At 31.0% G+C, this 12,562-nt stretch overlaps 1 protein-coding gene across 1 annotated transcript in view; it reads right to left on the bottom strand.

Moving 5' to 3' along the window:
• The window catches only part of RFX6 (regulatory factor X6), a 52,871-nt gene that overhangs the window by 24,618 nt on the left and 15,691 nt on the right, over window positions 1–12,562 (bottom strand). Inside the window, exons 5-6 of the mRNA XM_054568909.1 lie at window positions 11,549–11,626; window positions 10,399–10,426 (exon numbers count right to left, since the gene is read on the bottom strand). Coding sequence (XP_054424884.1) covers window positions 10,399–10,426; window positions 11,549–11,626 — 106 coding nt within the window. The remainder of the gene's footprint in view (window positions 1–10,398; window positions 10,427–11,548; window positions 11,627–12,562) is intronic.

The following is a 12,562-nucleotide window of genomic DNA, read 5'->3' as shown; positions in this document are numbered from 1 at the left end:
CCAGAGGGTGGAGCAAGATGGTGAGAGTATTTGAAGAAATAATGGCCAAAAACTTCTTAAGTTTTATGAAAGACATGAATATAAACATCCAAGAAGATCAACAAATTCTAAGTAAGATGGACTCAGAGATCCACACTGAGACACATTAAAGTCAAACTTTCAAAAGACAAAGAGAAAATCTTGAAAGCAGAAAAAGAGAAGCCACTCATTATACACAAGGAATCCTCAATAAGATCAGTAGATTTCTCAGTATAAACTTTGTAGGCTGGGCTGAAATATTCCAAGTGCTAAGAGAAATAAACTGTCAACCAAAAATCCTGAATCTGGCAGCACTATTTTTCAAAAGTGAGGGAGAAATTAAGGCATTCTCACACACACACAAGACATTCACAGATAAACAAAAAATGAACAAGCTTTTACTACTTGACCTATCCTGCGAAATGCTATGGGAGTCCTCCTGCAGTTTAAAATAAAAGATCACTAGACTGTAACCTGAAACCATATGAAGAAATAAAGATCTCAGTAGAGGTAAATACATGTGCAATTATAAAAGCTACTATTATAATAACACTTGTAACTCTACTTTCTGTTTTTTACATGATTTAAGAGACTAATATATTTTTAAAAAGCAATTGTTAGTATAAAAACTAGTATTACTGTAACTTTGGTTTGTAACTCCACATTTGTTTTCCACATAATTTAAGAAACTAATGCATTATAAAAAATAATCTATTAGTGTATATTTTGAACAAACAATTTATAAAGATGTAACTTTGTAACATCATTAACTGAAAGGGGTGGGGACCGAGCTGTAACACAGCAGAATTTTGTATATTATTGTAGTTAAGCTGGTATAGATTCAAGTTAGTGTTATAACTTTAGGATAGGAAATGTAATCCCATGGTAACCAAAAGAAAAAGTTACAGAATATACACCAAAGCAAATGACCAGAAAATTAAAACATTTCACTATAAAAACCAACTAAACACACATACAAAAGAAAATAATGCAGGAATGAGGAAAAATATGCGGTAATGCATATAGAAAACAAACAGCAAAATGACAGAAGAAATTCACTCCTTTTCAATAATTGCTTTAATGTAAATGAATTAACTCCTCCAATCAAAAAAAGACATTGGCAGGATAGAAAAAAAAACATGCTGTCTACAATAAACTCATTTTAGATATAAATACAGAAATAGGTTGAGAGGGAGAAGGTGGAAAAAGGATATTTCATTTAAATAGTAACCAAAAACAAAACAAAACAGGAATGGCTACATCAATATCAGATCAAATAGAGACTTTAAATTACAAAATATTAGAGCCAAAGAAGGACATTATACCTTAATAAAAGGTTCAATACAGCAAGAAGATATAACAATTAAAACATTTACACACCTAATGGCAGCCCATCAAAATATATGAAGCAAAAATTGATAGAATTAAAAGAAAAAAGGAATTAAAGTAACGGTTAAAGATGTCAATACTGGCAACCAACCAGACGTGATAAAAACACTTAACAAACTAGAATGGAAGAAAACTATGTTAAAAAAAAGAGGCCATATATAAAATACCTATAGTTGAGTTATATTTGATTAAAGACTGAAAGATTTTTTTTCCTGAGATCTAAAACAAGGCAAGAATGTCCATCCTTGCTGCTTCTATTCAACATAGCACTGGAAGTGGTAGCCAGAGCAACTAAGCAAGGAAAGGAAATAAAAGGCATCCACCCTGGGAAGAAAGAAGTAGAATTATCTCTGTTCATAAAAACATGTTATTATATATAGAAAACCCTAAAGATTCCACAAATAAAACTGTTAGAATAAACAAATTCAGTAAAGGTGCAGGATGCAAAACCAACACACAAAAATCAGTTCCATATCTTTACACTAACAATGAACAATCTAAAAGGCAAATGAAGAAAGGAATTCCATTTACAATTACATGAAAAAGAATAAAATACTTAGGAATAAATTTAACCGGTGAGGTAAAATATTTATGTATTGAAAACTACAAAATATTAGAAAACAAAATTAAATGAGACACAAAAAATGGAACAATATCCTATGTTCAGGAGTTAAAAGATTTAATACTGTCAAGATGTCAATACTAACCAAAGTGACCCACAGATTCAATGCAATCTTTACCAATATCTGAATGACATTGTACACAGAGAGGAAAATTTATTCTTTAATTCATGTGGAAACTCAAGGGATTCCCAATAGCAAAACAATATTTAAAGAGAAGAGCAAAGCTAAAAAAAATTTAAAAAAAAAAAGAGAACAAAGTTAAAGGCATCACACTTCTTGATTTCAAAACTTACTACAAAACTACAGCAGTAATAGTATAAAGGCAAACAAATCAATCAATGGAACAGAGTCCTGAAATAAACCCTCACGTATGTTGTTAAATGAATTTCACTAAGGGTGTCAAGAACATTCAATGTGAAAAGGATGTTATTTTCAACAAATGGCGCCAGGCAATACGGATATCCACTTGTAAAAGATTGAAGATAGGCCTTTACCTAACACCACAGACAAAAATTGACAAAATTGATCAAAGACACAATTATAAAACCTGAAACTATAAAACTCTTAGAAGAAAACAAAGGGCAGAAGATTTATAACATTTGATTTGACAGTGATTTCTTAGATATGACACCAAAGGAACAGGCAACAAAAGGCATATAGGCAAACTGACTTTATAAACATTTAAAATTTTTCTGCATCAAAAAACACTATCAATAGAGTGAAAAGACAGTCCATGAAATGTGAGAAGATATTTACAAATCACATTTGATAAGGGATTAATACACAGAGTATATAGAGAATTCCTAAAACTCAACAACAATAACAACAAAAACAAAAAGTCCTATTCAAAAATGGACAAAGAGCTTGAATAGGTATTTTTCCAAAGAAGATATATTCATAGTCAATAAGCACATGAAAGGATATTCAACATTACTAATACTTAGAGAAATCCTAATCAAAACCACAACAAGATATTATTTCATACCCATTAAGATAGAATTAAAAAAACAAACAGAGCAAGTGTTAGGGTGTGGAGAAATTGGAACTCTTGTGGACTATTGGTGGGAATATAAAATGAGACAGCTGGTGTGTTAAACAGTGTGGAGATTCTTCAAAAAAATTAAAAATAGTATTAGTGTTTGAGGAAACATACGCAAAAGTATATATCCCCAAAAAATTAAAAGCAGGGCCTCGAAGATATATTTGTACACCTCACGTTCATAGGAACATTATTCATAGTAGCTAACCCATGAAAGCAAACCAGATGTCCCCTGACAGATGAATGAATAAATAAAATGTGGTACATACATACAATGAAATGTTATTCATCTTTAAAAAGGAAGAAAAGTCTCATGTATGCTACAACATGGATGAACCTTAAGAACATTCTGCTAAATTAAACAAGCCAGTGACAAATATACAAAAACTGTATGATTCTACTTATATGAAGTTCCTAGAGTAATCACAATCACAGAGACAGAAAATAGAATCATGGTTTTCAGGCGCTGGGAAAAGGGAAGATGAGGAGTTAATGTTTAATGACTTCAAAGTTTCTGTTATGGTGATGGTTGTACAACAGTATGAATGCCCTTAGTGCATCTAAAGTGTATAGGAAAAATGATTAAGATAGTAAATTTCATGTTGTATATATTTTATCACAATAAGAAAAATGGAATAAATCAGTTACCAATGAAATGAGAACTTAAGTGGTAAGAGCACTTTATGCTTTTGGAAGAATATGTAGGAAAATATATTTATGATCTGGAATAAACACAGAATTTAAGACACAGGATACCAAAAAAACACTAACCATAAAATTTTTAAATTACCTTCATCAAAACACTATATAGAATTCTGAGTCATGCCACCAACAGGGAGAAGTTATTTACAAGACATAATCTGTAGGATACTGGTAACCAGCATATTTTTTAAAATACCTAAAATCAAATTTTAAAAATTGTAAAAGAAAAATTATGTGATTTGAACAAATATTTCATAGAAAAGAATTGGCCAATAAAAATCCAAAAAGGATTTCAAACTCATATTTTCATGTTGTTATCAAAATAAATTTTCAAATGAAAACAATAGGTAACATTTTACACTTATTGGATTGGCAAAAACTAAAATGTCATTCGATGCCTTGTGTTCCTGAGAATGTGAAGAACAAGGAATGTCACACACGCAGCTGGAGAGACATAACCTTGGTACAACCATTTTAGAAAACAACTTGACCTTAACTAGTAAAATTAAATATAACCAAATCCTAGGACCCAAAATTCTACTCCTGCATCTGGTCAATTGAAAAATGTCCATAACGAAAAAACTCCACCAACAATGAAAGATATAAATGCACTGTGATACAGCATTTTTATATAATGTGACACTACACAGAAGTATAAATAATAGTACTAGAACTAAATGTATTAACATTGATGAATCATAATACCTAATGTTAAGTGAAACCAGAAAGTCACAGAAAAAAGTGAATCCATTTTTATGTATGGTAAATAATAAATAATATATTGGTGATAATAAACTGGGTAATAATTAACAATACATAAAATTTACTATCTTCATAATTTTTCAGTATCCAGTTCAAGGGTATTAAGTACATTCACATTGTTATACAATCATCACCACATGTTTAGGTATTCATTCATAACTGATAAACTTCAAGGAAAAAAAAGGAATGATTAAAATCAAATTCTGGACAGCAGAAAGTTTTGCTAGGCAGGGACAAGGAGGTGGCAAATGGGGGCACACAGAGGACTTCTCTCTTTTAAGCTATGAGATTGGTCTTCAGTTTTTATCTCATGATTATTTTTAAATTGTGTATGTGTGCATGTTACAAACAATATATTTCCTAATAAAAATGTAAGTGTTAAGGAAACACATATTAAGGAACAAAATGTTTTATTTTAATGCTTATTTAAAGCTGTCATGGTGATAAATAATACTTTTGTGTAACAGAAGTTAACAAATGTATGTAGCATCAACAGGAGGCAAGAGTGCTCAAGAAAAAGTTTTTAAAATTTAATTTGTTTGAATATATTAACAATTGTGTACAAAGTCAGTATAAATCAAATAATAGTATCTGTCCAGAACACGTAACAGGAAAAAAAAAGGAAGGATTGATAAATTGGAAAAAAGAGTAAAATATATTCATTTTGATTCCAACATGTTTCCTATTTTAACTGTACTAAGAGATGCCAGATCATAGGCCAGTTACAGAGGTTTTTTGGTCCACCAATGACTTCAGTACTGTTGAGTAAACTATTAAAAATCTTACTTCCAATAGAAAATAAGAAAGAACCTATGGAAAAGAAACAATATGATTAGAAGTCAAGAGGGTCTGATTTACGAGGAAAGATTAAAGGAGTTCAGCTGCACAGTTTGGCTAAGCAATGACTAAAAGAGAGCATGATAACACTCTACAAATATTTGAAGAGCATATACCAAGAAGGGAGGATTTGTTATTTATCTTGGTACAAAGTTGTTGAACTGGCCATGAATGGTTGATGTTAAGAGAAGGAAACTCAAACTATCAGGGAAACTTCCTGGTTGAAATGTCTGACATCAAGGGACTTTTTCCTTAAGAAATAATGGCAAATCAGTACTTTAGTTAAAACAAAATGAAATTTGAACCACTGCATTTCTGAATAAAAACATTGAAACTATCAAAATTCATACCACTGACTGATAATTACTATTACCATCCTCTTTCCTTTCTGTTTTGCTTTTGTTGTTGTTGATTTTGTTTGCTTTTATATTATAAACTACTTAAAACTTTTAAAAAAGTATAGATTAAAAACTAACAAATACCCATGTACTCACCACCTTAAGACATTAGACCTGTGAAATATGAAAGCAGCTATGTAGCTCTCCCTGATCTCTTTCCCTTCCTTCCTCACAAGAAATAATTAATATTCTGGATTTGGTTATTATCATTCCTATTCAACCTCCAAAAATTCATTTCATATGTAAATATTCTTTAGCAATAAGTACTATTGCTTTGAAAATGTTCCCATAAACTATGTATCCCTCTAAATTCAATGAACTTTTTTCACTCAACTTTAGGTTTTTGAGATGAATCTAACTTGTTCTTATAGTTGTAGTTCACTCATTTCCAAAGAAGGATAACATTCCCTTGTATAAATATATATACAATACATTTTCCCATTATATCATAATGGACATTTATTTTCCAACATTCTGAGATTATAAACAATACGGTTATGAACATCTTCATACATGCCTCCTTGTTCTCATTGTGAAGGTTTCTCTAGGAATGCATTTATAAGGTATGTACACCTTCAATTTTACCAGTTATTGTCCCTCCTACTATTCATGAGAGTTCCTTTTTTCCACATTCTTAAAACTATTTTTAGACTTTTAATTGCTATTATTCCAATAAGTTAAATAATTACTAATGATTTTAATTTGCATTTCTCTGATTAAAGGTTTAGATTGACCACTTTCTATATGTTTATTGGCAGAAATGGTATTCAAAATATTTATTGACCATATGTTATGGAAACTGGTCAGTCAGAATGGGTGCCATGAACAACACTATTATTTTTTTTTATTATGTTAATTTCTTTCTTCATATACTTTGCTATATTTATATTGAATTGCCTTTTTATTTTTGAGTTGAATAGTTTACATTTTCCAAAACATCCTGTTCTATGGAACTTTCTGTGATGATGAAAATGTTCTTTTATATCTGCACAGTCCAACACAGTAGTCACTAGCCACATAACTATTAAGCACTTGAAATGTAGCCAATGTGACAGAGGAACTGAATACTTTATGTAATTAATATCCACATGTGCATAGGGGCTACCATACTGCACCTCATACTTATAGATAGCAACCCTCTGTCACCTACATATGATATATAAATATTCACTTTTATTTTATATATTTAAAGCCGTATATATGTATATTGGCTCTTGTGCCCTATTTTTCTTCCTAAGTATTATTTCTCTATGTCACTAAAAGAGCCTTTTAATAAATGACACAACATTTAGTTCCATAAAAGTTCTGTAAATTATGTAACCATTTTCTTATTATTAGACATTTAGGTTGCATAGTTTTTCACTGTAGTCAATTACGATTTTATGCATGATATTTTTGTCTTCATTTTCTATCATTTCATGTGAGATTCATGCAAAAGTAAAATTAGTGGAGAAAAGTGTATAAGCGCTTTAAAAACTTGACGCAGATCTTGCAACTGTTTTCTAGAAACTTGGTTCTGTCTCCTCCAGCAGGATATGAAGGATCTCATCTTACCATTCCTTTACCAGCTTCATAACAATTTCTTAATATTTGATAATTTTATCATTTAAAATGTTACCTAACCTTTTATTTATTTGGTAATCCATTTTTTACACATTTATTGGTCTTTTCATTCTTATGTGTAGTGTTTATTCATATCTTTTACTATTTAGCATGGTCTTCATATTTTTCTTATAAATTGCTAGAATTTCTTCTTGTGGTAAAGATATTATCCCATTGTCCTCAGCAGAAAATATTTTTCCCAGTTTTTCCTTGACTTTAAATTTTGTATATAGTACTTTTGATACAAAGACGTTTTTGATTTATTTTATTTTTTCCGTTGAAATCTCTTATATTATTTTCATGCTTAGAAAGTCATTCCCCACCCAGAAATGAAGCAGATACAAATGTTTCCTTCTAATTATTCTTTGTACACATAGTAATTTATATGAAATTCATAAAGGCATAAGGTATAGAAAACTTTCCCCAAATTGTCCATTTTTATAGCATTATGCCCTAAAGAATTTTATTTATTTATTTGGTACTCCATCTTCCTCCAGAAAAAATGTAAGGCAATTCATTGAAAAATATTTCCTTCCTTCCTCAATTAGAATGTTTCCTTGATCATACACTAAATTCTCATATATACTTTTTTCAAGTATCTAATCTCTGCTGTAGATTTGTTCTATCTTTAGTTGAGTCAGTATCATGGTGTCATAATATTTTAATATCTACTAAACAAATATCCTTTCAACTATTCTTGTTTATATTTCTCTTAAATATTACTTTCTTTTTTTCTGGATGAAGTTTATAACTATTTTCGTCATTTCTAAAAGTTGATTACCCACTGACATTTTTATTAGAATACTAAATGTCTAAATTAATATAGAAAGAATTGGCACCTTTATAATAACAAGTATTCTTATCCAGACATGTCACACATCTTTTCATTTAAAATTTTCTTTTATATCTGCATTTTTAAAACAGGTAGTGTGCTTCATTTACTATGATTTCTCCTAAATATTTTGCATTTCTGCTGCTTCCTACAATTTAAATTTTATAGGGTCCTACCTTACAAACATCCTACAATGCACAAGACATCCTCCACAACAGAATTATCTGGCCCCAAATATAACTGATACCAAGGCTGAAAAACCCTAACCGTGCTGTTCCATCTGTCTGGACCACTCTTCCTCTCTCTTTCCCTACTGTACTTCCCCTCCAAACTCCCACTTATTAGCAGTTCTCTCTTTTTTTAAAATTTAATCTGTATTGTAATTTTTTCCATTTCAGTTCTCTCCTTAAATGTCACTTTCTGTAGTAAATGTCTTTAACCACTTAAACTAGGTTAACCACCATGACACCATTCATAATCACTTATAATTACTTAAGATATATTTTTCTTCTACACTGTAAAGGGTCAAATCTATCCATTCACTATTTTCTTCCCTAGTACCTGTAACTCCATATATCTATTGATTAATATCTTGACCATGGGTTTTAAAAAATAAAACTTTACTCAAAATTTTTTAAAAAGCAATCTCTTAGCCTTAGTTTCCTTAGCTATAAACTATAAACGTTAACACCCATTTTCTCTATCTCACAGTTATTAATGTTCAAATAACCAGAAATATGTAAGCTTATAATGAACGTCTCTGGTCCTGAGCAAACTATGATGGTTGGTCACTCTGAGCACAAAATAGTTTTTATTTCAACTTTGTTGAACAGATATTTTATTATTGCATTTTTAAAAGTATCTAGAGTAGCCCTCAGCCTTCAGAAAGTCATTCATTTTGCTTATTTCTATAATCATAATAATAATGACACTCTATTATTGTATCAGGTTTCTTTAGAAAAATAGGATATATAGCCTAACCAAAATCATTTATTTTAACTTTATTGACAGAATCTATACCTGATTTTTAAGTGTGCTCTTCTAAGAATGAAATGGAAGACTTGAGACACATTTTTTCTTTTATTCTATAAAGCAAGGTTTGCCATACACATGCTATATCAGTTGATGCCACCAGCTCCACCAAAGTGGTAGAAAAAACACCTGAAAGACGTTACTTAAATTCCCTGTTGACAAACTCCCATCAACTGAAGTATATTTGTAAGTCAATATTTTTGCACTTTCACAATTGTTTATCTAATAAAGAGCTATTATTTCATTGATAAAAAGAGCAATCTAGAGGATTTTATTATGTAGTTAGCCATTAACTGCATTAAAAAAACTAGTGCAAAGAAATTGGTCATTTCAGAGAATTAGGGCTTTATATTATTTCTTAAGATAATATGCTTGTATCATTTCACCAAACTAATGGAGTTGCCATTTTCCTCAGGTCCAGATTTACCGCACAACACATTGTCATGTGCCCTTGGTTCTGCAGCACCTCTTTTTAATGATTAGTTAACTTGAGGATAATGAAGACCTTATCATGTGCCTAATTAGCCATGCAGTCCCTAATGGTAGCCTAACTCATTTAGATAAAGTCTCTTTGCTGATCTGTGATTTGATTGGGGGCTAGGAGGGGGAGAGGAGTCTAGGGGTGTAATGTACCCTTTCTACCAGCTCCCACCTCCACCACCCGCACTCCATATGTAGAAGAGATCAGCAAAGTGACTAATACATGCATACACAGTGGCTGAAACAAACCGTAACATTAAATTTGGGCTTCTTGATAACTATTAAAGGTTTTGTCCAAATAAGTATATCCCAAATAGCAATTCTTTCAATATCCTCAGCTTTAGGCATTCTATTTATATTTAAATGGAAATTTCTTGGATCAGTAATGGTCTTTTTTTTTCTTTTTTTTTTTTTGCAATCACTTAAATATCTGATATTAGGTAAGGATAATTAAAAAATCACCTTTACTAGGTTTATTGGAAGTTGTTCAGTAGGTCCATGTAAAGAACAATTAGCTGCCCTAAATATAACTTAGCTCATTCTGAGGTCCTCAATCATTCAAGGGGTTCCTAATAAATAACATTTATTTCTGTATTTGACAGCAAAGGTGATTAACACTTACTGTTCAGTTTGTAATATATATTACAGCAGATGTAAAATAGGAGAAATGAAAGTAATTCTTACCTCATTCTTCAGCTTGCTTCCGGAAAACCTTAAAAATCAGTACATTTTCCATTAATTAAAAATATATACATATATACAGTTATAGCTATCAAGGAAATACAGAAAACTTACAAAATACCTTGATTAATGAAATAAATTTGGAGAAATTTACTTGATGTTCAAAGGGATCCAAGTATCTCTTTCAACTTACTAAAAAACTAAGTCTATTAAGGAAAAGTAAGATTAAGAATCTTTAGGGAAATCTGGTAAGATTTGAAGCAAGCATAAAATACTTGATCGTAAATATTTGTGTGTGTGTTCCGGGCTGTATTTGCACTTTACAACAGGTAGTGGCTATTCAGCTTCCATTACGTTCTTTGCAACATCTTGAGTTCATTGCATATGACTCAGGTGACTAAATTTGGCCCCCCTCCCCACAGAATACTTTAGTTTTAAAAATCATTCTTTGACAGCTAAGAGCAATTCTTGACAATCTAGACAATCTCAGATGTAGATTTAATTATTCAGGGCTCTAGAATTTAAAAAATAGCAATTGTATATTTCATAGGTTTCACAGAATGTTACTTCACTTATGAATAACCTCCCTCTAACAATTAACAGCAGATTAGAGCAATGTGTTCTCTATATTCATTTGTGTTTTTCTTTTCACAGAGACTCAGAAAGGTCAGTAGCTTTATCTTACTAAGGTAAGCTGGCAATAAAGGCACATGTGATTAGAGATGATTATACAATAATAACCTTTTCATCTGTGTAAGGTACTGGTCAAGCATACAGATATTTAAAACAGGTTGTTTATTAGGAAAACACATTTACAATTTCTGACTTTATTTTTATTGAATTCAGCCTGAGACAGATTTAGACTTATGAGTAAATACTAATTTAAAAGCAATTTGGCTTCCATGGTTTTTCCTTTTCATCTCTCTGAAACACCTATTTCATTTTTAAGTTGTCATTCATGACTGCAAATTATATAAACTGTACAGTAACCTACACCATATCACTGTAAATGTCCATGCAAAGTTGAAATTAAGGTCTGATGCTTAAAAGAAAACATTTGAATAATTAAAATTAGTAAGTCATTCTGTTCAAGAGATATCATGCATATTGAAAGAAATACGGAGAACTTGTCTTGAAGATAGTGGAACTCTACCTTGTCAGGCCCTTTCCAGAATACACGGAGTGGTAGTATGCACTGCTTTCTTTGATGCCAATCCCATAATAATGATACCTAGAACAAGGACAGGAACCAGCTCTGTGTTAATGTAGGAGTTTCTGAAGGGGGGAAAGATACTAAAGTACCAACCACAAGTCAGAACTGTAACCCATTGATCACCTTCCTTTCCTGATTTTTTTTCCCAAATAACATCTTAAATGTGCTAAATCCCTCTTTGAGAGTAACTAATCCTACTTATGTTTTAAATATATTAAATATATATTTTATATGTTAAATATATTAATGTATTAAATATATATAAAATATATTCTGTCTCTTGACTTGATAAGATAGAAGAATCACCTACTGCCAAGCCCCTTTAAACCCCTAAACAATTAGGTTTCAAAGCAAAAAAAAAAAAAAAGAAAGAAATCGTAGGCACTCAACTGTAGGCACTTAAATTTGTAAATGTAGGCATTGGCTCTAAGTATACAGAATGTATTTATTTGTAAATGGCTCCATTCAATTTGAATTTAGTCAATCGAATAAGAAAACATAGGGTTCCTTTGTATTGTATCTATTAGTTAGAAAAAACAGTATGACATTACCTGTGAGGAAGACATGGATATCATGCATAGGAATATGTATGACACATGTGACCCTTTAAAATTTTTTTTCCTCATGTGGAATGAGAAGCCTAATTCAATTTCATTTTCTTTTTTTTTTTTTTCAAATTTATTTTACTTTATTTTTTCTTTTTTTTCCTTTTTTTTAATTTTTTTTAATTTATTTACTTTTTAAATACATTTGTCTCTGCCTCCCCCCCACCTCTTTCCCTTGCCCCCTCCCACCTTCCCTCCCTCAGCTCTTCCCCTTTGGTTTTGTCCATGAGTCCTTGCTATGTGTTCCTTGACTTTCCCCTTCCCTTCCCTTTCCCTGTCAATTTCATTTTCATTTCAAAGTTCTGTGCAATAATGGGGCAGGGAGAGAGGCAAACTATTTCGTGAATCA

This window comes from Pteronotus mesoamericanus, unplaced genomic scaffold (assembly GCF_021234165.1).
Source record: "Pteronotus mesoamericanus isolate MK-2021 breed Mesoamerican mustached bat unplaced genomic scaffold, CSHL_Meso_final contig_20, whole genome shotgun sequence".
Taxonomy (NCBI): Eukaryota; Metazoa; Chordata; class Mammalia; order Chiroptera; family Mormoopidae; genus Pteronotus; species Pteronotus mesoamericanus.
This window is presented reverse-complemented; position numbering and strand designations above follow the sequence as displayed.